The 27,603-nt window shown below is 38.9% G+C and overlaps 1 protein-coding gene across 1 annotated transcript in view; it reads left to right on the top strand.

Annotated features, from left to right (window-relative positions):
- Positions 1 to 27,603, top strand: part of yata (N-terminal kinase-like protein yata) — an 882,319-nt gene that overhangs the window by 338,203 nt on the left and 516,513 nt on the right. The window contains exons 9-10 of the mRNA XM_067140315.2: positions 9,052 to 9,144; positions 9,232 to 9,367. Of these exons, the coding sequence (XP_066996416.2) occupies positions 9,052 to 9,144; positions 9,232 to 9,367 (229 nt within the window). The remainder of the gene's footprint in view (positions 1 to 9,051; positions 9,145 to 9,231; positions 9,368 to 27,603) is intronic.

The raw sequence follows: 27,603 nt of genomic DNA, 5'->3' as shown, positions 1-27,603 counted from the left end.
AGGACGGGTAAAGAAAAAAAAAAAAAGTAAATAAATGCAATGTAAATGTTAATCTTATACCAGTTGTATAGTATCATTTGAAGTAATTCTACATACTGTATATCAGTTGACTATATTTGTAAGTAGTACAGGAGATATTATAAGTAGAATTTTGTAAAGAATATAAATTTAAGGATGAGCTGTTTAATAGAAAAAAATGTTAGCGTAAATTGTATAATATTGTATTATAGGAAAATTTTCTTCTCTTGTTAATTTAATATTTAGTGCTTGACACTAATATATTTTAGTGTACCATTTGCCACCGAGGTAGACACCTCGTTTGCAAATAAAGAGATTTTGATTTTGATATGTAAATTTTGATACTTCTTTAGCATTAGTATCCTCCTCTATCTGGACATTATCCTTGTAACCAACAATCTTAACACACCGCTAACTGAATACTTCTGCCTTTTGAAGATCCTCACCTACACACTCCCCTTGTTCATTAATTATGCCTCAAATGTCCTTCTTGGAACCTGTTTCTGCCATAAAATACCTATACATACCCTTCCATTTTTCACTAATATTTGTATGGCCGCCAATTATGCTTGAGATCATGTTATCCTTAGCTGCCTTCTTTGCTAGATTCAATTTCCTAGTAAGTTCCTTCAGTTTCTCCGTACTTCTACAGCCATTTCCAACTATATTTCTTTCCAGTCTACACGTTCCGTCTCCATGGCTAAATGGTTAGCGTGCTGGCCTTTGGTCACAGGGGTCCCGGGTTCGATTCCCGGCAGGGTTGGGAATTTTAACCGTCATTGGTTAATTTCGCTGGCACTGGGGCTGGGTGTATGTGTTGTCCTCATCATCATTTCATCCTCATCACGACGCGCAGGTCGCCTATGGGTATCAAATCGAAAGACCTGCACCTTTTAAACCTAAGAATTTCATTTTTGTCCGTATTGAACTGAAAATGGAAGATAGGAAAACTTAAAAGGGTCCACCTTTTCAATAAAAAATGTTATAGATTTATTTATAACATGTATTTGCACTTGGAACTAGTTTCGACGCTGTTTGGCGTCATCATCAGCCAAAAATGTGGGAAATAGGCCAGCATGTAGGCATTTATATTACACAAGGCGTTACATTAAACTATACACATCTTACAAGGAGATAAAAACAGGGACGAATATAGAAACAAATGAATCGTTGAGAAAGCAAAAGTTATGCATATTAAAAATAACCTTAACCACACAACTTGCAGTTCGAAAATATTCTTCTTGAATGATTCCTGAATATAAATCACACGCGCACACATTTCTGAAGAGCCAGCAGGCAGGACAAAGTAAAGTGAAACCTTAAGAGTTCTTCTGAGAAGAGTTCATCATTTTTTCTATGTTCCGACTAACTAATGAAGTCTCACTTGAGTTCCTGATAAACATACACAACAGGAATTCTCCTTCACTCTCAACAATAGTTATAAAGACCAACGGTAAATTTCATTTTAAGTATTGTGCAGAGACGTGAAAGCATGATCTTGAACATGATATAACTCCTTCATTTAACCCAATTTTTTACACAAGGTGTTACATTAAATAATACACATCTTACGAGGAGATAAAAACAGGGACGAATGTAGAAACACATGCATTGTTGAGAAAGCATAAGTTATACATATTAAAAATAAGCTTAACCACACAACTGCAGTGCGAAAATATTTGCCTTGAATGATTCCTGAATACAAAACGCACGCGCACACTCTTCTAAAGAGCCAACAGGCAGGAAAAAGTATGGTGAAACCTTAAGAGTTCTTCTGAGAAGAGTTCATCATTCTTTCTATGTTCCGACTAACTAATGAAGTCTCCCTTGAGTTCCTGATAAACATACACAACAGGAAATTAAACAATACACATCTTACAAGGAGATAAAAATAGGGTAAGTTATACATATTAAAAAATAACCTTAACCACACATCTTGCAGTGCGAAAATATTCGTCTTGAATGATTCCTGAATACAAAATACACGCGCACACATTTCTGAAGAGCCAGCAGGCAGGAAAAAGTAAAGTGAAACCTTAAGAGTTCTTCTGAGAAGAGTTCATCATTTTTTCTATGTTCCGACTAACTAATGAAGTTTCCCTTGAGTTCCTGATAAACATACACAACAGGAAATTCTCCTTCACTCTCAACAATAGCTATAAAGACCAACGGTAAATTTCATTTTAAATATTGTGCGGAGACATGAAAGCATGATCTTGAACATGATATAACTCCTTCATTTAACCCAATTTTTTACACAAGGTGTTACATTAAACAATACACATCTTACGAGGAGATAAAAACAGGGACGAATGTAGAAACAAATGCATCGTTGAGAAAGCAAAAGTTATACATATTAAAAATAAGCTTAACCACACAACTTGCAGTGCGAAAATATTTGCCTTGAATGATTCCTGAATACAAAACGCGCGCGCAGTGGACAGTGACCAACAACAATTTTCTTCATACCTATGCATTGAAATGCTGGGAGCTAATATCCCCCTGTATAAACTGGAGCATCCAAAATTCAAAGAATATTTAAGAAAATACACGAGCAAAGTAATGCCATGCCCCTCAATGCTACGGAAGGATTACTTGCAGTCATCGTACTTAACAATAAGTTTCAAAAGTCATTTTATAGCAGTAATCACCAAGTTGGATTCAACATATTTTTCAGTCTTCTCTGTGAATGAGAAGGAGGTACACTGCTGTTCAAATTTTGAGGATTTTATTTTTCACTGCCCTGACATTTGCCCTGTGCCCGCAGGTCATTCAAGCCATGGATGAAGAGGATTCTGTCTGCTTAAAAGAAGCTAAGAAAGCCTTGTCCTGCCCATCTGTGACCGGAATTGGGACGGCTGTGGGGAAGTCATCGAAATCTCTTCATTGTATTCTGAAAAACTCATCTATTGTTTTAAAAGAAATAAATTATGTTCTATAAAAGATCTAATTATTTGGACATTTAAGAATTTGACTTATTGTTTTAAAAATCGATCTGTTGTTTAAAAATATTAATTGATGTATCGTTTTGGAACTGTGAAGAAAAAAAAAAAATTGATAATTGAAACTCTAAAGAACAATTATATTGAAAACATTTTGATTGTACAAATTTTATTTATTATTAATTTGTGAAATTTTTTGGTATTATGTAGCTGTGTGTTTCGAAATTATGTATTTACTTTTGGGGCAGCATGTACTTACACGTGCCATTTTTAGAAGGGTTTTTCCAGTCATTTCCTGTTACTCAAAAAGAAAGTCAGCGTTCAGTCTGCAAGCCTCAGTAAATTTACTAAACTTTGCCACAATCCTCTATTTGCAACTAATGCTGTGGCCTCATTTAGTTCTATACCTCTTATCTTTAAATCATTTGAAACTGAGTCTGACCATCGTCGTCTTGGTCTACCGCTACTTCTCTTACCCTCCATAACAGAGTCCATTATTCGCCTAGGTAACCTATCCTCATCCATTCGCCTCACATGACCCCACCACCTAAGCCAGTTTATGCGTACAGCTTCATACATCGAGTTCATTCATAACTTAGCCTTTTGTCTTCTCATTCCGAGTACCCTCCTGCCATTGTTCCCATCTGTTTGTACCAGCAATCTTTCTCGCTACTTTCATGTCTGTTACTTCTAACTTATGAATAAGATATCATGAGTCCACCCAGCTTTTGCTCACGTAAAGCGAAGTTGGTGTGAAAACAGACTGACGTAAAGATTGTTGTGTCTGGGAGCTGACTTCATTCTTACAGAATACTGTTGATCGCAACTGTGGTTTCACTGCATTAGTTTTACTACACCTTGATTCAATCTCACTTACTATATTACCATCCTGGGAGAACACACAACCTAAATACTTGAAATTATTGACCTGATCTAGTTTTGTATCACCAATCTAATATTCAATTCTGTTGAATTTCTTACCTACTGACATCAGTTTAGTCTTCGAAAAGCTATTTTTTATACCATACTCATTGCACCGATTTTCAATTTCCGAGATATTAGACTGCAGGCTTTCGGCGCAATCTGTCATTAAGACTAAGTCGTCAGCATAGGCCAGACTACTTACTACATTTCCCCCTACCTGAATCCCTCCCTGCCATTTTATACCTTTCAGCAGATGATCCATGTAAACTACGAACAGCAAAGGTGAAAGATTACAGACTTGTCTCACCCCTGTAAGAACCCTGATCCAAGAACTCATTCTGCCATCAATTCTCACTGAAGCCCAATTGTCAGCATAAATGCCTTTGATTGATTTTAATAATCTATCTTTAATTCCATAGTCCCCCAGTATAGTGAACATCTTTTCCCTCGGTACCCTGTCATATGCTTTCTCTAGATCTACGAAACGTAAACACAACTGCCTATTCCTCTCGTAGCATTTTTCAGTTACCTGGCGCATACTGAAGATCTGGTCCTGACAGCCTCTTTGTGGTCTGAACCACACTGGTTTTCATCCAACTTCCTCTCAACCACTGATCGCATCCTCCTGTCCAAGATGCCAGTGAATACTTTGCCTGCTATAGTAATCAATGAGATACCTGGATAGGTGTTGCAATCTTTCCTGACTGAGCTCGATAGATGCAGTCGCTTAAGTGCGGCCAGTATCCAGTATTCGGGAGATAGTAGGTTCGAATCCCACTGTCGGCAGCCCTGAAAATGGTTTTCCGTGGTTTCCCATTTTCATACCAGGCTGTACCTTAATTAAGGCCACGGCCGCTTCCTTCCCACTCCTAGCTCTTTCCTGTCCCATCGTCACCATTAGACCTATCTGTGTCGGTGCGACGTAAAGCAACTAGCAAAAAAAAAAAGGCAATCTTTCCTGTTCCCTTGCTTGTAGATACGTGCAATTACTGCTTTTGTACAATCTGAAGATACCTTACCAACACTCCATATTAATCTTACTACTCTATGCAGCCATTTCATCCCTGCCTTCCCACTATACTTCACCATTTCAGGTCTAATTTCATTTATTCCTGCTACCTTGTGACAATGGAGTTTATTTACTATCCTTTCCACTTCCCCAAGCATAATTTCACCAACATTATTTCTTCCTCCCCATAAGCTTGGCTGTTTGCAACACCACCATGTTGATTTCCTTTTACGTTGAGAAGGTTTTCAAAATATTCCCTCCACCTCTCCAGTGATTCCCTGGGATCTATTATAAGTTAACCTGAGTTACTCAAAACACTGTTCGTCTCCTTTTTCCCTCTCTTCCTAAGATTCTTTACTACTGTCCAGAAAGGTTTCCCTGCTGCTTGACGTAGCCTTTCCAGGTTATTACCAAAACCTTCCCACGATTTCTTTTTGAATTCAACAACTATTTGTTTGGCTCTGTTTCTTTCATCTACGTACAAATCCTTGTCTGCCTCGGCCCTTGTTTGGAGCCTTTTCTGATAAGCCTTCTTTTTACGTTTACAAGCTGCTCTCACTTCCTTATTCCACCAAGAAGTTCTCCTTTTCTCATCTTTACACACAGTTGTTCTTAGGCATTCCCTTGCTGTTTCTACTACAGCATCCCTGTATGCCACCCATTCTCATTCTATATCCTGAACCTTCTTACTGTCTACTATTCGGAACTTCTCACTAATCATATCCATGTACTTCTGTCTAATTTCCTCGTCCTGGAGATTTTCTACCCTTATTCGTTTGCAGACAGACTTCACTTTCTGTACCCTAGGCCTAGAGATACTTTGTTCACTACAGATCAGCAGCCATTGGTTTTGAGAGTTGGTATCCTTTTCTGTGTAAACACTGATAAATTTAAATAATTGAGAAGTCAGAATAACATATCCACACTTTAAACTAAATAGCACATGAAGAGTGTTGGTACCCGTACCAAGTGCACATAACTTACGAACAACATACGGATATTCACCTCCAAATAATTTAAACAATAGATCACTACATTGATAAGGAAAACCTATTCAAAGTATGAATGTTCCCCTTAAAGCTACATAAGTCTTGACCCATATTACTATTGAACAAACATGAATATCAGTTAAGATGCTCATCTACACAAAATAGTTCGCAATCAACCACAACATTTTAGATGTGTTATTGAATTTAATTCAAAGGGTAGATATGTTATTCAGACTTCATCAGTGGTTTAAATTAAGACTATAAATTGTGTCATATCAGTGTTTATATAATTTTTGGTTATATGTGTTCTTATGTCTTCCAATTGTAGCATGGCTGAAGATGACCCAATATATATGGGGTCGGAACTAATCCCAGTGTTATAAGACAATATACAAACTAATAGTATTGAATAGGTGGACCCTTCCTACCCTTTGATAGTAACAGAAACTATGTTACATGCAATGGTATTCCTGATAAACAGCCGTACCCCATACTCTGCCCTCCCTTTCTAACACCCGTCAAGTACGCTTTATAATCTCCTATTTCTTCCTCGTTATCTCCCCTTACCTGAATATCACTTACTCCTAGCACATCCAGATGCATCCTCTTTGCTGACTCAGCCAGTTTCTACTTTCTTTCTTCCATAAGCCCCATTAATATTGATAGCTCCCCATTGAATTCCATTTCGTTTGCCAAGTTGTTTCCAAGGAGTCCCTCGCCTGTCAAATGGGAGTGGAACTCCGTTAATGCCTTAGATCCGAGGCTTGATTAAAATGTTCTGAGCCTGGTAAATTCACGAAGCAGGATGCTACCCTACTTACACATAGTCCAAATGAAGATCTCTCCTCTAACGGGTTATGTACCACCGGTGGATTTTACAGTCATAGCCGCCTGAGCACAGGGAGGGCCATGACTCAGAATATGTCCCATTCCGTAGCAACTGGTATCCCGACTCTCAGGACCACTTATTAGGCTACTCAGCCGTTGCTCCTGGTTCAAGAAGTAGGACGTGACTACAGTAACCCACACCATGAACCATTTATTATTATTATTATTATTATTATTATTATTATTATTATTATTATTATTATGTTTTAATTTTTTTAATGTAACCTGTAATGAGGTACCACCTTCGGTTCCGTCCGATTTGGCATTGCTAAGGCAAACTTCAACATGCTGCCAGGAGCAATCACTGAGTTGGAGAAGAGTGGCATGCCCCTGTTGGGGTCATTTAGGATTGTGGAAATAGTCAGGGGAAGTTTTGACAGAACTTCTTGGAAGGTAGACACTGTCAGCGAAATGTTCAATGGAATCCTGCAGTGAAATCCAGGATGGAAAACTATGTTAAAGTTTGCAGGGTCTTACGAGGTGTGGTAGGTGAAACAATGGAACTAAGGCCAGCTGAAGTGGTGTCATTGAAATTTTGTCGGATCACTTCCTGTGATGTTGAGAGATCTTTCAGTTCAAAAATATTCTGCTTGACAGGAGAACAAGATTGTTACTGGAAAACATTAAAAAGTTGCTTGTTTAAATTCCTTTTATAGTAATTGAGTGTGTTATTAACATATACTGTAAGTAATTTTTCATGCCTATTTTGTTGCCTATTTTACACATTAGTGCTTGATTACTCAGCGATTTTGGCTGTTTTAAGAGCGTATATGCCTGCCTATTTTAACTGTTTTTATTGCCTTTGATTCTCATCCCTTATTATGACATTAGGGGTATGTCTGTGTAGACAAAATGTTGACCACTGTTGCGATATGACGTCATGTGTGTCGTCCTTAATCCAGTACTCCCAGAGGAGGAGCGGTCGAGTGTACCGTTTGCATCATGCAATGCATGCCTTCTCTCATTCTTTTTCCTTCTCTGTCTAGAATATAGGATCACCTATATAAATAACTGATTCTCCTCTGCCATGTGTACTCTCATTTTGTTTCCGTTATGCTCTCTTACATATTATGTAAGGTTTATGTCAACCTGGCAGCAGAATCATTTATTTCCTGAAGGCAACGGCTAGACAGCTTGTTTAAACACCATTGTATTTTAATTTTAATATGGTCCACTTTGATTTTGATATGGGAGTATTGGATTAAGAAGGACACATTTGACGTCACATGCAACATTGCTCATCATTTTATCTACACAGACACACGGTACCCCTAATGTGATGTTTTTATGAAGATGACAAGATGGACATTACTTCCATGCCATTATTCATCAATTTTTAATATGTTATATTGTACATGTCACAGTTTTATTTTTCTTAGTGCCCCCTGCGCCGTTGCATTAGTTCTTCATGTAATATATAAATTTAAACCTGTATAGCTGAAGAAGAGAATTAAGATATTTTTCTAAACATGTACTATATATATTCTAAAGTGTGAAATGTAAATACATTTTAATACCTAGTGTTGACTAGGTGAATCATCCATCTCTCTGTTTACTGTGATTAAGAAAATATGGATCCCGTACTGGCCATTATGGTCAAGGTTATTATTAACTTGTGATACGAGCACGATTCCTTCAGTTATCACATACATTCTTGTCCCTCTTCTTGAACACTGTCATCATTCGCTTTTGTCAATTGTGGGACACAGTATTCTGTTATTAATGGGAAATAACTTTCTTTTTATTCCAAATTTAAAGTTCTTTTTTCTCAAAACTACTGAAAATGAACAATGATTTCTTTTTCCCATTGTTTTATACCATCCATTTTTTAAGATTTTGGACTATGTAAAAATTACTCACCAGAAATTTAATTTCGTATGGTACTCATTCCTTAAATTTTAACTTTGTATCCAAATTCTAGTTTTGAACATATTTTTTCTAATTTCAAATTCATGGAAATGGTTTTTAATTTTTATTTTGACACTATGTTACTGGGGATATATCTTGATCATAATTGTTAAACCAGGTCCCTTATTGCATATATACAATATATTCTGTATTAGAACAAACTGTACCCACATGAGGAAGTTTTTTCCAAAAGGACAACGTGTAGCAGTACTACTTGTTACAGATAAATGCAGTCCGAAAATTAAGCTATTTACGTGTCTGGTTTTTAATGTTGATGTTGTGTGGAAGATAAATTATTATATGATATTTTCATGTAATTTGTCATTTTGTGTCGTTGGGTATTAAGCTAGGAAAAATGTTTCTTGTGTTTCAGTCTGTAATCCATTTAGCACCAAAATTGAATTACAACAATCTCAACGTGGAAGTACTTCGACACTTTGCAAGGCTTCAGTCCAAAGATGATCAGGTGGGAAATGCATCATTAAATATTCTACAGCTTAATTATATGATGTACTTAAAATATGTTAAGATTGTTATGATGATATTTTTCCAGGGTGGAATCAGAACGAATACAACAGTTTGTTTGGGGAAGATAGCTCAACATTTACATCCACAGATAAGACAAAAAGTTCTCATTTCTGCATTCATACGTGCAATGCGAGATCCATTTCCCCCAGCACGGAGTGCAGGTAAATGTTTCCTGTATAGCTGAAGAAGGGAATGAACATATTTCTCTAAACATGTACTATATATTCAAAAGTATGAAATGTAAGGTAAGGTAAAGGTGTTCAACCAGCAAGGGCTCTATGTACCTGGAAGACAAGAAAACATTCTATGAATTACCAAATTCTCATGTTTGAATGCTCTAAACATGCTCTTTCATTGCTGTGGAAAAGTGGAGAGGTAGAAGAATTTACTGAATAAGTTTTATAGTACTTTTGATTGAAGGTGGAGCATTTAGTATCGTGTTGGTTTCATGCATGTTGATTGGAATCTGAACCTTCCTTATATATAGTAACTTGACCTTTCTTAAACACGTGGAACATACTGAGGTCTGACCTTGGTACCGTTAACTGAAGTGAGATGTGTGAGGATTTATCTTTGTCGTTGTCGTCATCATCATCATCATCACCATGGTCAGTTCAATTTTTTTTCCCCCTTCATACAATTCCACATCCATTACTGTGTTCAGTCAATCGGTTGCCTTTGTTCTGCATTTAGGACTGTCACCGAGGTGGCAGATTACCTATCAGTTGTTTACCAAGTCTTCGAAGAACACACAAATGTATCAAACATTTTCCTTCATAAATTATTCCTTCATGAATTTCTATAAATAAATATTTGCCCCAATTTATCTTCTTGAATTACTATTTTATCTTCATACTTTCCTTTGACACCGCACCTCGGAAACTGGAGACAGTTAACTGATGATCATGATGACTTTCCTTTGTACACTGGGCTACTACAGTAACTACATTCATTTTGTATAGCTCCTCCAGGCAAGCAGTAACCAAATAAGTAGTATTTCAGATAGGGCACCATTGTCTTCAGTCTGTCCCCTAAAAACCATATATATCCCAGCTGCTTTTCTAGCTTTTAACTTTTCTTTTTTGTAAATAACTTTATCATCATTGGTTAATTTCAGTACTTTGCCAGTATTGGTCGCCTCCCTACCTGAACATTATCCTTCTTTCCAATTACCTTTACATACTGCTGACTGAATATTTCTGCCTTCTGTAACCCCTCACATACACACTTCCCTTGTTCATTAATGTTCCCAGGAATGTCCTGTTTCTGCCGTAAAGTATCCACACATATCCTTCTGTTGTTTCCCAAATTTCATATAGCTGCCAGTTATGTTATCCTTAGCTGACTTTTCTGGTAAATTCAATTACCTTGTAAGTTCCTAGATTCCGTATTTCCACAATCTTTCCAAACTCTGTTTCTTTCTAACCTTCAGGTCCTCCTTGATCTCTTCTTAACCTCTTTATTGTTCTCTTACAATATAGTTGGTCTTAACCATTTTTGACTCTGTTTAAAGGTGCATACCTGTTTACCCACTCCCCAACAATTGCATTAAACCCTTCCCATGGGCTGTTTACATTTTCCTGGGGTCGTAATTAGTTGTTTTAAACATCTCTCTTTTCTGCCATATAGTCCTACTTTTACAGCCTTTCTTTACTGTGACACAAGCAGCTTCGTGAAGCTTATCAGGTTTTATTAGCACCATGTCTTAGAATATTTTTATCGAGCGAATGACAGCGTGTTTTGGGTCATGTAGCTGTCAGCTTGAATTAGGGAGATAGTGGCTTTGAACCCTAGTCAGCAGCCCTGAATATGGTTTTCCATGGTTTCACGTTTTAACACCAGGCAAATGCTGGGCCTGTTCCTTAATCAAGGCCACGGTCGCTTCTTTCCCACTCCTAGCCCTTTCCAATCCCATAGTCACCATAGGATCTACATGTGTTGTGGTGCTTAAAAAAAAAATCCCCTAGTTGGTTCCATCACTTTCTAATTGAGCTGCCCTTCCCAGTTTAACTTGTTCACCATCTGTTGGTCATATGCTTTCTGTCATTCATATTACCTTTCCATTTAACGTTTGGTACACTGATATCAGCCGCTACAATAACATTCTTTTCTCTGTCATTCCCTCGTAGCTGATTATCTTTCCAAATATTTCCTTTTCAGCAACACCCTTCCCAGGTCTGTACACCCCAAGAACATCAAGTACTCTATCTAATTTTTAAAGATGTACCTTACACGTAGAGTTTTATGTTTTCACCTTCTTTATATTTTTGTAGCTTACAAATTCTTCTTTCATCAGTTTGAATATACCCCTCATACTGTGCCTATTCCGTCTCTATGATAAACACTCCTGTTTGATGAGAAAACTTCCACATCTATAATATCATTTCTCAGCTATGATTCACTCCTATTACAATATCTGATCTATATATATTAAATTACATAATTCTATTCCTGTTTTTACAGTACTTCTACAGTTTAACACTAATAACTTATTCTGGGTGATTTCTGACAAAAGAGTAGTTTGGGCTGGGAAGAATTGGGAGAAAGAAGACGAGCTGCTTGACTATGTGGTATGTTCTGAGCTGTCAGCGGAGAGATTGCGTGGAATGACATCAGTAGCCGAATAAGTTTGAGTGGCGTCTTTAAAAGTACGAAAGATCACAATATGAAGGTAAAGTTGGAATTCAAGAGGACGAATTGGGGCAAATATTCATTTATTGGGAGGGGAGTTTGGGATTGGAATAACTTGCGAAAGGAGATGTTCAATAAATTTCAAATTTCTTTGAAATCATCTAAGAAAAGGCTAGGAAAACAACAGATAGGGAATCTGCCACCTAACGACTGCCCTAAATGCTGATCAGTATTGATTGATTGATTGATTGATTGATTGATTGATTGATTGATTGATTGATTGATTTCTACCTGCCTATACTCTCATCAGCGCTCCCTAGTTCAGGTTGTTTTTTAGACTGTACCTGCTTATATATCTCCTGAACAAACCCCGCTACATTTTACAGACTTTTGCAGTTCTAGTAAAGGCTATCTGAGTGTAGATTCCTATCTCCTACCCACCCAGTCGGATCTAAAAATCTCACTCCCCATTTCTGTCATAGTCTCTAATTGGTCCCATTTAAATCCCCAATCACTCTCCAGTCAATATCCCAGCCACACCATACCCCACTGATAACTTTCTCTGCTGCCTTCAACTTCTCCCACACATCCCCAGCTATGTTAGTCCCTACCCCTGCTTGCCTTACCTTGTTGGTGTGAACACGTATCCTCCTCCATCCTTTCAAATTTACTCAACATCTGCCTGAACCTAATTCTTGGGCAACAATCTACCCTGTTTCATTTTTCTTCGTACACTTTCCCCACATGCCTAACAATAGGGTCACCAATGATCGGAGCATCAACTGCACCTACTTCATCAGATCCCCTTCTCTCCTGGTCTCCTTAACTTTCCTGATGGCTGCATAACTTGCTTCCTCCTTCCTGCTTTCCCTCTCATGATGCTCTTCTTCTCCTCTACTGTACACTTCCATTTTCTCTTACCCCACCCTCCTCTGTACCATTTCCCTGTTCCCCATCTTCCCTCTGCTGTTCTACATGCAGTGATTTATACCGAATTTTGCTGATACCTCTTCTTAACTCACTTTAACCCACCTGTCTTTCACAACCTCTCCCCTTCCTTCTCTTACTTCTCGTGCCTTCCTACCTTACCCAGTACATTGCTTGAGAATAAGTGTCACTTTCGTCTTCACTTTCATCACAGAGCAAGAGCATTCACTCGGTATCAATTACTGTTTGCTTAATTACTTTGTTTACACTCGGGGGGTTTTAGCGCCGAAGCCATATTGCAATAAATAAACTTGATATTTCCACCTATTCAATACAATTTTAATGCTGTTATTCAATTACAACATATTAAATTTCACAGGATTAGTTTCGACGCGGACTTGCGTCATCTTCAGCTTTTTCGGAAAATAGGCAACCTTAAAATTCATGACATGTCTTAAAATGTTTGGCATGAAATCCAGTTAAATCTATAATTAAAACCTTAACTCATTAAAAACTATTATGACAAGTAAAAGACTTGCTAGTCAGTCTAGTCTAGTCCTGTGAAATTTAATATGTTGTAATTGAATAACAGCATTAAAATTGTATTGAATAGGTGGAAATATCAAGTTTATTTATTGTAATTCTTGGTTCAATACGGAAAAATGAAATTTCTTACGTTAACTGAAGCCATATTGCTTCGACTGCTGACCACACGGAAAACATCTGTGGAAGAACACATGAATTCTACATGGAATACGATATTCCATTGAAATGAAATGTAGGACTTTGTTGCAAACTAATGCCAATAGATGTCGGAAGTATCTATAAACTTCTGACGCTTACAAGGGGTTAGTTAGATAGATAGATAGATAGATAGATAGATAGATAGATAGATAGATAGATAGATAGATAGATAGATAGATAGATAGATAAAGCCTTTATTTTCTGTGGTGAAGTTAGGGCTCTTGGTCCTTTCTTACACTTAACCACACACATATTGTTATTATTCCATACAATGACATTAACTTAAAATACCAAGAACTACAAATAACACTAATTTTTAAGACAAAAATTGAATATATACACGCAAAGAAGAAAGAAAGAAAAAGTAACTGCCTACATAATACAGATTTGAAAAAAAAAACATTCAATACACAACGAAAGAAATACGAATGTAAAAATACTAGTAAGCTTAATAAAAATATTAAATGAAATTTAACTAATTGTATCCTTGCAAGACTAGATCTAAGTTAAATACTGTAACTTACTTACTACTAGCTATTTTAGTCTACTTCTACTTCGTAAATACAATATGGATGTTTTTAATTTAATTTAAATTATCATATTAAACCAATATTTAATTTTTTGTGCAATAATCTCATATCATTTTCACACACAATCACTCGTTCCACTCATACAGGTACTGTACCTTGCTGGAAGCACTTAACGAGGAACTGCTGGTAGGAAGTTTTAAATATACTTTTTGATGCAGCATCCTTGATGTCTTTGGGAAGAGCATTCCACCATCCCGAAGCGGTGATAGTAAATAATCGATGGTATGTGGTTGTTCGGTGGACAGGTATTTCTAGGAGGGACACTGAGCGAGTATCATGGAGATGTAAAAAACCCAACATCGGGTTGTCGCATTTCGTATGCATATGGGCTGCCGTCATCTTTATTTCCTCCGTCGTTCTGCCCCTATCTCTCAGATACTACTGATCTGCATTTAGGGCAGTCGCCCAGGTGGTAGATTCCCTATCTGTTGTTTTCCTAGCCTCAGTTGCCAATGACCATCGTATAATATGTGAGCCAACTTGTAAATTATAACTTGAATAAATCTGTCTAATATTCAACGACGATAAGCTCTAGAATTATTTATATTCTGGAAGACTGTGTTGAAACAATAAATATGCACATTGTCACTCTAACATATGATCGTAGAGCATCTTTTTGAATTTATTATTATTCTTAGTCATTGCTATAAATCAACACGTGCTCCACATTATAATAAGAATGCATTGCATCCATCAACAAATGCTTTTACGAGGGTAATCCCAAAAATAAGGTCTCCTATTTTTTTTATAAATACAGAACTCTGTTCGTTTGGCTGTTGGTCACAATATTGTGAAGAGTGTTTCCTGCGCTTGCATATAAACATGCACACGCCATGCTAAGGAACCCAGTCTTGACTGTTGAGAATGGAGCTCCTGCTGGATGTTACTGCCAAGTGTGAAGTGTGTTCAGTTATTCGGTTTTTGAATGCGATAGTTACTGAACCGATTGAAATCAACCGCCAATTGACGGAAGTGTATGATGAGTCGTGCATGGATGTCAAAAATGTTAGTAAGTGGTGTAGAGAGTTTGCATCCAGTCGGACTGAAATCCGTGACGAACAAAGGAGCAAGACACTGTCAATTTCCATCGAGACAGTCGCGACATGCGTGAAGATTGGCGGATCACCCTGGATGATCTCTGCACTTTGGTTTCTGAGGTTTCCCGAAGTGTCACTCACAGAATGTTAACGGAAATGTTGAAATACCATGTGCGCAAGATGAGTGCCACGTGTGGCAACGAGTTGATTATTCCCTCGCATTTCTTCAACGCTTTGCAGCCAAACAAGGCAACGTTTTGGGCTAAATTGTCATGGGTGACAAAACCTGGACGTTCCACTTTACACCTGAGACCAAGCAACAATCACGCCAGTGGCGACATCCCTCTTCGCCAAAGCTACGAAAATTCAAGAAAACACAGTCTGCCGGTAAAGTCATGTCAACTGTGTTTTGGGATCGAAAAGAGGTATTGTAGGTCGACTTTATGCCCGCTGAGACCACAGTTAATGCTGACAGGTACTGTGAGACCCTGAAAAAACTCAGGCGGGTAATTCAGAACAGGAGAAGAGGAATGTTGACAACGCTTGCCGGCACGTCACCTGGCAAGCCGTTGCTCTCCCGCAACAGTTTCATTGGAACATTATTAGCCACCCACATTATAGTCCTGACTTGGCACCGAGTGACTATCACTTGTTCCCTTAGTTGAAAGAACATTTGGCTGGAAAGCGATTCAGTACCGACGACGAGGTGAAAGATGCCGTTAACAACTTCCTGAACAGCATGGCGGTGAGCTGGTATGACATGGGCATACAAAAACTGTCACAGCGTGTACAGAAATGCATCGACCGAAATGGTGATTATGTAGAGAAATGGCTAAATGTTCAAGTTGTAAAATGATGTAAACCATTATAGAAATCAACAGGTCTATTAATTTATAAAAAAAATAGGAGTCCTTATTTATGGGATTACCTTCGTAAATAAAACAATGACTCACAAGTCTACCATTTTCCAGTCTACCATATATATTTATTGAACGAATCAACGATTTCCCGCAATTACGTGTTGCCACAATGGACAAAGTAAATCATATCAGGATAGAGAATGTTTTATCATATAGAAATATAGCACTGTTATGAATTTTTTTAAATTATGGGGGTCCGGACACATGACCTTTAAAATCCATCTTTAAACCGATGAACACTTCTAAACTAATAGAACTCATTACACTGTCATACAAACATAAATCTACTAACATCTGGGTAAGAATGAAATGTTAAAATATATCAAAACAGTGCAAGCTGATAGAAACTACTATTATTATGAAGAAGATCATAATATTTTCTAAATAGATGAACAGATAAAATTATAAAAATGTACTCAAATTTTCCAATGAATCTTGATTCTCTTCATTTTCCAGGTTCCTTCTTGAAGTCCCTTAGAAGGTGGGCATGTGCCTACATGTTTAGCACTGCATTTCGGACACAGACAGTATTTTCCTCGTCTTGCATTTTGGTCGTAGAGATCCTCTTGAATTCACAGTCGACATAATAAAGTCCAGTAAACTTGTGCACTCTTTGGTTTTGCTTATCTCCTCTTCCAAATGTAGGTAGTTTATGTATTCTGAAACTGACAAATATCAATTAGAAATTGTCCTGGCTGAACCAGAATATATGTTCCAACTATTAAAAGACACTTAACTCGTCTCTTTCACTGAAGAATAATGGAAATAAGCAATGTGCGGTTCGTTTCACTCGGCTTAAATATTTACTTGCTGGTAGGTGTGGCACACAGAAACATCGTGATTGGAGTAGGCACTGTACATTCCTTCACATAATTGGTTCGGTCTTGCTTCAGGTAGAATTAAAGTATGAATGCTTTCACGGCCGGTGTCAATATAATAAAAATCTTCCGGGCTATTATGCTGTGGTCCACTCCTCTCATTTCGTCCAGACGTTTCAACTACTGCTGCAGTAGTCATCTTCTGTGGCGTCGTGTAGATACTCTCTCCTGTATCCCGCTGGCGATTCCGTTGGTTGCTTGGGAAGCAGCTGTATTTATATGCGAGTGTGCGGCTTCCAATTGGTTCGCGCCGTGCAATTTGACGTCTGATTGAAAATCTGAAAGCACAACCTCCGATTGGGTCGCGCCGAGCAGTCTGACGGTTGGGTGTCTGAGCACACGACCTCAGATTGATTTGTGCCGTGTAGTCTGTCATCAGGTGTAATATATGAGGACATGAATTCTGATTGGGTTGCACCAAGCAGTCTGTCGTCAGATTGGATCTCAGCGTGCACGACCTATGATTGGGTCGCGCAGAGCAATGGATTCTCCGGTTGGTTGACTGTGATGTCCCTGATCTTACTTAGCTTCGGCCGTAAGTTATGTAAGGGGGTGTACCAGGTCTTGCTGAGCTTCAGTCCTTCCTCCTTTCTATTAAACTTATCCGTATGTTTGTGTATTTCAATTGCTTCCCTGTAGAGACGGGCGTGGAAGTGGGATGTTGTTGAATCAAGAATAATAATAATAATGTTATTTACTTTACGTCTCACTAACTACTATTTTACGGTTTTTGGAGACGCTGAGGTGCCAGAATTTTGTCCCGCAGGAGTTCTTTTACGTGCCAGTAAATCTACCGACACGAGGCTGACGTATGTGAGCACCTTCAAATACCACCGGACTGATCCAGGATCGAACCTGCCAAGTTGGGGTCAGAAGGCCAGCACCTGAACCTTCTGAGCCACTCAGCCCGGCAAATCAAGAATCAAGTAATGAAGTAATTAAAGTTAGCTTAAAATTATCAAACTCTGAGAGTATGGATTGTTATTGGTTATCATCATCAAAAGAATAATACATTTGATTTCTGAACCTCTAGCTTTTATTTTTAATAAGTGCTTGGAGTGTGGAGTTTTTCCTGATCTACTTAAAATTTCTAAAGTTATTCCAGTATTTAAAAGTGGGGACAAAGAGTTTCTTCAGAACTATCATGCAGTCTCAATTGTTTCAATAATTTCTCAAATATTTGAATCACTTTTGTACAATCAGCCTAGCAACTATTTTGAAACTTATAATCTCCTATCCGTCTGTCAGTTTCAACTACTGCTGTTCTTGAATTTGTTAATCAGTTATTATCAGCTTTTGAAAACAAGCAGGCGATCTCTTTGGTGTTATTTGATCTAAGTAAAGCTTTTGATTGTATTAATCATGAAATTTTACTTGCAAAGCTTGAGATGTATGGTGTCTAGTATCCCTCACTGAACATAATTAAGTCATACTTAAATAATAGATATCAGTTTGTCTCAATTAAAAATAGGTATTCCACTTTGAAGAAAGTTACAACTGGTGTGCCACAGGGCTCTGTCCTCGGTCCATTTTTATTCATTCTGGCAGTCAATGATTTACCGCAAAATGTCAAATGTCATGCTCTTATATCATACACGGACGATACAACGGTAATTACAAAACACCAGAGCATCTCAGGTTTGCATCAGATGTCGCAGGACACTCTTGCAACTGCAATGCATTGCTTTTCATCCAATAGGCTGTTGTGCAAGCAGGATAAAACTCAACTTTGTCACACTAGGATCATCCAAAGATATTGAAAGTCAGTCAGTCAAACTTTTGGGTTTTCATATTGATGCCAAATTGAACTGGGAAAGACACATTGATCATGTTTGTAAAAAAAATATCACGAGTGGCCTATTTGATATGAAAATTGTGGGATTTGATTAGCAGTGACTACCTAAGGATGGCATATTTTGGTCTCTTCCAGTCACACATTACTCATGGACTGTTATTATGGGGGCATCCTTCTTATGTATATAATATTCTTCTAATACGGAAAAAGGCTGTCCGAACAATGTGTAGGGCTGGTGCAATTGACCATTGTCAGCCTCTCTTCATTAAGCTTAAAATACTGACAATTATAAATTTGCATATTTATATATCTTTGACATATGTTAAAAATAACATAAATTAATTCAGCACTTAGGGAAAACATTCACCTTCATGATACTCGGAGCAAAGCAGACATTGACATCCCAAATCACAGGCTGTCAAAAACTGCTCACTCACATAAAATCAATTGTTTAAGATTATTTAATAAATTACGAATGGTTAATAGAAAATCCATTTTACAATACCTCTGAATTCTTAGACATGCATAATGTTAGTATTAAGTTTTAATAAAAGGTGTATGTTAATTTAGCCTTAGTAATATTAAGTACTAAATTATTATCAGTTGACAAAGCCTATTTCATTGTATATGGTCAATGGCAAATAAAGATTCTTGATATTGGGATGGCCGCCGTTGTAACAGCAAAATTGCCTCCTTTTGCAAGAACAGTAGTTTTATCTTCTGTTAAACAATGGTTAGATAAGTTAACGACTGTCTGGGAAGGATCCACTCTCTAGAACAGATTCCTCGTCCTCATATTGTCCCTTATACGTTCATACCTTTTCTTCTGCCGTAGCGTATCCTTCAACTGATGTTCCATGGTGTTATAAGTAATCCTGTCCATTCAGTCCCAGTCACTCCAGTGCATCGAGTTGCCTGTCATCAAATGTAATGCTAAAAGCCGTTCATCATTGAGGGCCAGTACTTTACGAGTCAAATGAATACGTTCCCTGAGAAGAGCTGTTCTGTCTTGTTATAAATTCTGTGTGCCGAAGGGTTTGAAAAAAGTCTCTTCTGTCATAGAAATTGTGGAATAACACAGGTGTCGCGGCAGCGGAATAAGAATGTAAGAGAGCACAGTAGATGGGATTTCTTCTTGCGAAGCATTTCAAATTGATGACTTAAACAATAAATATCCTCCCCGTAGAGGTGGGTCATTAAAGTATGATGACTTTCAAGGCTGGTGTCAATATAATAAAAATCTTCCGGGCTATTATGCTGTGGTCCACTCCTCTCATTTCTACCAGATGTTTCGACTACTGCTGCGGTAGTCATTTTCTGTGGCGTCGTGTAGATACTCTCTCCTGTATCTCGCTGGTGACTGCTTTGGTTGCTTGGGAAGCAGCTGTATTTATATGCGAGTGTGCAGCCTCCAGTTCGTTTGCGCTGTGCAATCTGACATCTGATTGAATATCTGAAAGCACGACCTCCGATTGAGTCGCGCCGAGCAGTCTGATGTTTGGTTGAGTGTCTGAACACACGACCTCTCATTGGTTCACACCGTGCAGTCTTTCATCAGGTGTAATATATGAGGGCATGAATTCTGATTGGGTCGCACCGAACAGTCTGTCGTCTGTGCACCAGAGTACATCGAGAAAGAACTACGGCATCTTGATCTAGCCTTACAAACCAATGGCTACATGGTACAAGAGGTCAGGAGGGCACTCCACTCCAGAAGACAGCCAGCTAACAGTAAACAAGAACGACCCAGGAAGAAAGGTATCGCTTATTTGCCGTATATTCGAGACGTCACGGATCGTATTGGAAGGCTCCGTGACCGTCACAATGTTAAGACCATTTTTCACCCGACCCGACAGCTACGAATTATGTTACATTCTGCCAAAGATCCACGTGACCCTCTAACATTTACTGGGGTCTATCGGATACCGTACAGCTGTGGAGCTTTTTACATTGGCACGACTGGCAGAAGTGTCAATTCTCACCTGACATAGCCCAAAAGAAATTGTCGCTTGGGGCAATACGACAAGTCAGCAGTAGTGGAGCATGCGCTACTTGACGGAAAGCATGAGATCCATTACGAGCATACTGGCATACTGGCCGCAACATCCCACTTCCACGCCCGTCTCTACAGGAAAGCAATTGTAATACACAAACATCTGGATAAGTTTAATAGAAAGGAGGAAGGGCTGAAGCTCAGCAAGGTCTGGTACACCCCCTTACATAACTTACAGCCGAAGCTAAGATCTGGGACATCACAGTCAACCAACCAGAGGATCCATTGCTCGGCACGACCCAATCGGAGGTCGTGCACTCCGAGATCCAATCTGATGACAGACTGCTCAGGGCAACCCAATCAGAATTCATGCCCTCATATATTCAACCTGTTGAAAGACTGCACAGCTTGAACCAATCAGAGGTCTTGTGCTCAGACACGCAACCAAGCATCAGACTGCTCGGCACGACCCAATCGGGGGTCGTGCTTTCAGATATTCAGACGTCAGATTGCACGGCACGAACCAATTGGAGGCCGCACATTCGCATATAAATAAAGCTGCTTCCCTAGCAACCAACGCAGTCACCAGCAGGATACGGGAGAGAGTATCTACACGATGCCACAGAAGATGACTACCGCAGCAGTAGTTGAAATGTCTGGACGAAATGAGAGGAGTGGACCACAGCATAATAGCCCGGAAGATTTTTATTATATCGACACCGGCCGTGAAAACCTTCATACTTTAATGACCCACCTCTACGGGGAACTGCTTCCTACATTTCCACTTAGCTGAATGCATAAATTCATTTATGCATTTATACGTTCTTGAAGAATACTTCTGAAAATGGAGGCTAAAGCCAAACCCCAAACCCCAACAAAACTACAGTGACATGTTCCCACTTATGCAATAAGCTAGCTAATTGTGAACTAGACGTGTACGTGGTTAAAAATCGCTTGACCCACACCAATGAATCAAACTGTAGTCCATTTTGGTTGAAAGCGTCCTGTGAGAGAAATGGTTGGGCATGCAGTGGTGGAAGCTATTGTCCCCCCCACTCCTGCAGCAGGTCCAGTCGCCATGCTAGCGCTGAAGTGAAAACATCTCTCAAGCGGTGCATATTACGTGCGGGGTAAGCTGAAATTACTGAAGTGACGAGCATGGCTTGTAGGTCTTCTTCTAAATCTGGGAGACCACTGCGAGGTTAGGCACGTGAAATTATTTATAAAATGAGTGAACATATGAAAGTCATTAAGCGCGAACACGACTTGAAATTGAATGCTGTGCAGACAGTTTCAGAAGCGATAAGAGTGGGAACAACACTAGTGAAGAAGATAATGAAAGAGGGATTGTCGAGTCTGGCTAGTGGTGAACTTAAGTTTAGGACTGCGACAGGAAGACAAGGTGGGAGAAAGAAGAGAGTTCTGGTTGATGATTTCGTAAAAGCGGCTATTAGGAGAAAGATTCGTGAATTTTTCGTTGTGAGAAAAGAAGTGCCCACTTTAATGAACCTTTCTGAACCTTTGGAACAGGATGATACAATGCAGTGCAGTTGCTCACTCTACATAAAATAATGCGTGACTTTGGATTTCATTGGAGGAAATGCCAATCTAAGGGTAAGGTTTTAGTTGAGACACCAGAAATTTTGGAAAAGATTTTGGTTGAGAGACCAGAAATTGTGAAATGGCGAGTGAAATACCTGCGACAGTTACTGATTTCTCTGCATTTTCCTGATAATATGCATTAATTAAAATATTTTATGCATATTTCACTAGAAATCAGTTTAAGTAATCTCTGAGCTGTCAGTGGAAACAACTTCCCCCTGTTCGTTAGGCGATTGACGAGCTGATAGCGCGCAATGGTACGCCTTTCTTTGGCCATACAGTATAGTTTCAGACGAACTTCCTTTATTTGCAGTATTACCAGTTGCAAGCTACCATCTTATGTTCAATTGATTTTCTACTAAATGATCCATACCTTTCATTTCTATATAACAGACGTCATTTTTGATTTGATTTGATTTGATATTGTAACAAGGGGTAATAATAAACGGCACAAGAATAAATTAGAGGCTACAGAGTGCCAAGAGAATGACCTTCTCTTTTGCTATACACTGAGATATATTTGACATTGCATCGAAAGCATAATCCTATATGAATTATTTTAGGTATTGCCCTCTGATTTCTTGACTGATCTCACCAACATATACTATGAAAGATATGAAGTATTTCCATACTAGAATAAAACTTAGATTTTAGAATGTTGTGCTCAAAGGCCTGTGTAGTTAATTGACAAGGTTTAACGCAGGCAATCGAAATGTAAGACTCCATTTGTAAAATGTGCAATATTACTTTATTTTCAATAGTTTATCATATTAAGTAATGAGTTAGTGTGGTGTATGTCCACCGACAAGCCATTGCATTATGACCATCCCGACCCTGGAACACTTCACGCCGGATGCGGGGAGAGCAACAAATTACAAGACTTCCACACTATTTTAATAAGCTCCCTGGGCTACGTCCATTGCCTGAACTCGACTGTGTCAGCTGGAGGAAAGGATAAAGTTCTTCCCCCACTACCAGGGCGAACGCTCCCATAGTTCCTCACACTCGAGGCCAGGCCACACCTCCGGTTGTCCAGAAAGACACTTACTGTGAGGATGGACTATATCTGGGGATCACATTAGATAGAACCCTCTCCTTCAAGAAACACCTGAAGAAAACGGCTGAAAAACAGAAGTCTAGAATCAGCATACTTCAGAAACTGTGTGGCACTACATGGGGTTCATCAGCCAACACTTTACGCACCACCACCCTCAATTTGGTCTACTCAACAGCTGAGTACTGTTCTCCAGTGTTGCTCAATAGCAGCTATACTAAGCTTGTTGACGCCCTGTTGAATCAGGCAGTGAAAAATGTACCTTGCACAGTAAAATCAACACCTACATTCTGGTTACCAGCACTGAGCTACATTCCACCTGCGGAACTCAAATGCAAACACTACTTACTCCGGGAGTATAAGATGATAAATGCAAATGACCAGCTACCAATACACCAGGGTACTGCTGAAGCGGGACGTTTACGTTCGTGGAACCTCTCCATCCAGACAGCGAGACACCTGGTGAACAATAATTTCAAACTCTTGCAAACCTGGAAGGAAGAATTAGCTTAAAAAAAACATTCCATGTCAGCTGCAAGACATCACAAGCACCACAACACCACCAAATGGCTTTCACCTGCCCCTGAAAATGTGCTCAATGCTGAACAGGATAAGAACAAACCATGGCAGATGTGCAGATCTTCTCTACATATGGGGACAGATACCTTCGCCAGAATGCAGTTGTGGTGCTCCCAGACAGACCATACGGCACATAGTGAATGACTGCCTGACGCATTCCTATAGTGGCAACCTCAGTGACTTTGTGGAAGCAGGTCCAGCTGTAATAGATTTTATTAACAACTTGAAAGTTAAACTGTAAATAAAGTAAATACGTATTTTATTTCTGACTAATTTTGATATGTACCGCCAAACGCCAAATAATAATAATAAAAAAATAACCTAGCTGAATGGTTCATGGTGTGGGTTACTGTAGTCACATACTAGTTCGTGAACCATGGGCAACTGCTGAGTGGCTTACTAAGTGATCCTGAGAGTCAGGATACCAGTTGCTATGGAATGGCAGTGGGCATCTCGGACATATTCTGACTCATGGCCCTCCTTGTGTTCACGCGGCTAGGACTATACAACTCACCGGTGGTCCATAACCAGTTAGGGGAGCGATCCTCACATGGACTAGGTGCAAGTAGGGTAGCATCCTGCTTCATGAATTTACCAAGCTCAGAACATTTTAAGCAAGCCTTGGACCTATGGGAGTAACGGAGTCCCGCTCCCATTTGACAGGCGAGGGACTCCTTGGAAACAACTTGGCAAATGAAATGGAATTCGATGGGGAGCGAATGATGTGGATAGATTTGTCACTTGGAGGAATTAGGACTAGAATTGTCTCCAGATATTCACCATGTGAGGGTGCAGATGAGGATGAAGTTGACAAGTTTTATGAAGCATTGAGTTACTTCGTGGTCAGGGTCAACAGCAAGGATAGAGTAGTGCTAATGGTTAATTTAAATGCAAGAGTTGGGAATAGAACTGAAGGATACGAAAGGGTGTTTGTTAAATGTGGGGAAGATATGGAAGCTAATGGGAATGGGAAGCGTTTGCTGGACTTATGTGCTAGCATGGGTTTAGCAGTTACAAATACATTCTTCAAGCATAAGGCTATTCACCACTACACATGGGAGGATAGGGGTACCAGATCCATAATAGACTGCATCTTAACTGACCTTGAATTTAGGAAATCTGTTAGGAATGTGTGAGGTTTCCGGGGATTTTTCGATGATACAGACCACTATCTGATCTGTAGTGAACTATCTCTAGGCCTACGGTAGAGAAGGTGAAATCTGTCTGCAAACGAATAAGGGTAGAAAATCTCCAGGACGAGGAAATTAGGCAGAAGTATATGGATATGATTAGTGAGAAATTTTGAACAGTAGACAGTAAGCAGGTTTAGGATATAGAAAATGAAAGGGTGGCATACAGGGATGCTGTAGTAGAAACAGCAAGGGAATGCCTAGGAACAACTGTGTGTAAAGATGGGAAAAGGCGAACATCTTGGTGGAATGGTGAAGTGAGAGCAGCTTGTAAACGTATAAAGAAGGCTTATCAGAAATGGCTCCAAACAAGGGCCGAAGCAGACAGGGATTTGTACATAGATGAAAGAAACAGAGGGAAACAAATAGTTGTTGAATCCAAAAAGAAGTCGTGGGAAGATTTTGGTAATAACCTGGAAAGGCTACGTCAAGCAGCAGGGAAACCTTTCTGGACAGTAATAAAGAATCTTAGGAAGGGAGGGAAAAAGGAAATGAACAGTGTTTTGAGTAATTCGGGTGAACTCATAATAGATCCCAGGGAATCACTGGAGAGGTGGAGGGAATATTTTGAACATCTTCTCAATGTGAAAGGAAATCATCCTGGTGGTGTTGCGAAGAGCCAAGCTCATGGGGAGGAGGAAAATGATGTTGGTGAAATTATGCTTGAGGAAGTGGAAAGGATGGTAAATAAACTCCATTGTCATAAAGCAGCAGGAATAAATGAAATTAGACCTGAAACGGTGAAATATAGTGGGAAGGCGGGGTTGAAATAGCTTGATAGAGTAGTAAAATTAGCGTGGAGTGTTGGTAATGTACCTTCAGATTGGACAAAAGCAGTAATTGCACATATCTATAAGCAAGGGAACAGGAAGGATTGCAACAACTATCGAGTTATCTCATTGATTAGTATACCAGGCAAAGTATTCACTGGCATCTTGGAAGGGAGGTTGCGATCAGTTGTTGAGAGGAAGTTGGATGAAAACCAGTGTGGTGCAATATGTGCAATGAGTATGGTATGAAAATTAGCCTCTCAAAGGCTAAATTGATGTCAGTGGGTAAGAAATTCAATAGAATTGAATGTCAGACTGGTGATACAAAGCTAGAACAGGTCGCTAATTTCAGGTACTTAGTTTGTGTGTTCTCCCAGGATGGTAATATAGTAAATGAGATTGAATCAAGGTGTAGTAAAGCTAATGCAGTGAACTCGAAGTTGCGATCAACAGTATTCTGTAAGAAGGAAGTCGGCTCCCAGACGAAACTATCTTTACATCGGTCTGTTTTCAGACAAACTTTGCTTTACGGGAGCGAAAGCTGGGTGGACTCAGGATATCTTATTCATAAGTTAGAAGTAACAGACATGAAAGTAGCAAAAATGATTGCTGGTACAAACAGGTTGGAACAATGGCAGGAGGGTACTCGGAATGAGGAATGAACTCGATGGGTGAAGCTGTACGCATAAACCAGCTTCGGTGGTGGGGCCATGTGAGGCGAATGGATGAGGATAGGTTACCTAGGAGGATAATGGACTCTACTATGGAGGGGAAGAGAAGTAGAGGGCGACTAAGACGACGATGGTTAGACTCGGTTTCTAACGATTTAAAAATAAGAAGTATAGAACTAAATGACGCCACGACACTAGTTGCAAATCGAGGATTGTGGTGACGTTTAGTAAATTAAAAATAGGAGAGGATTTCCACCAATCAATACTTATTTATTGCATATATTAAGCTACAGGACCGGTTTCGACCTCATATACAAGGTCATCTTCAGCTGAACCAACATACATATTTATACAATGAAGCTTTGATTAAGATTGTGTTGTTAAAGGAATGCTATATGATGATGATGTACATTTAGTCACATACAAATGGGGAAAGTCTTAGCCTGAACTGGCGTATATGTCATTCTGTACAATATTGCAACTGTATGTCTAAAATATTATGTTGAAGGTCTTAAAATTAGTGTATAAAATATGTCTTTACTTAAACTAACTTATAGATAAATACAATATATAAAAGCACTTCATGCATATGAACATTCGTTCTTGTTTGTTGGTCAATACATTGACTAACTTCCGTATTTAAGTCTTATTTACAGTTGTACACTTCAGCTGCTATTCTTGGAGTTTGTAAAATTGCATGGGTAAAAGATTTTGTCTTCATGTGTATATGTGGGATAAAACACTTTCAATTTTTAAAAAGTGCCAAATGTATGGATGAAATTCAGCTAAAATATGTTCAGCTCTGCTGTGTGTGTTGCCTTTTTATTGGAACCAATTCATGTTGTCCTGTGGCATCCGAAAATTTGGATGACTTTGGGTTCAAAGTAGTGGCTCCTTTCCCATTTGTAGCTGTGCAATGATGTTATGTTTATCTGTGGAAGATAAGATTGAGTTATAAGTGATATCGTGTAGGAGGAATGTCTATGGGTTATATGTGTGAATTGGAATATGTACTT

This window comes from Anabrus simplex, chromosome 2 (genome assembly GCF_040414725.1).
Source record: "Anabrus simplex isolate iqAnaSimp1 chromosome 2, ASM4041472v1, whole genome shotgun sequence".
Classification (NCBI taxonomy): domain Eukaryota; kingdom Metazoa; phylum Arthropoda; class Insecta; order Orthoptera; family Tettigoniidae; genus Anabrus; species Anabrus simplex.
Note: the sequence above shows the minus strand (reverse complement) of the source record. Positions and strands in the feature narration are given on the sequence as shown.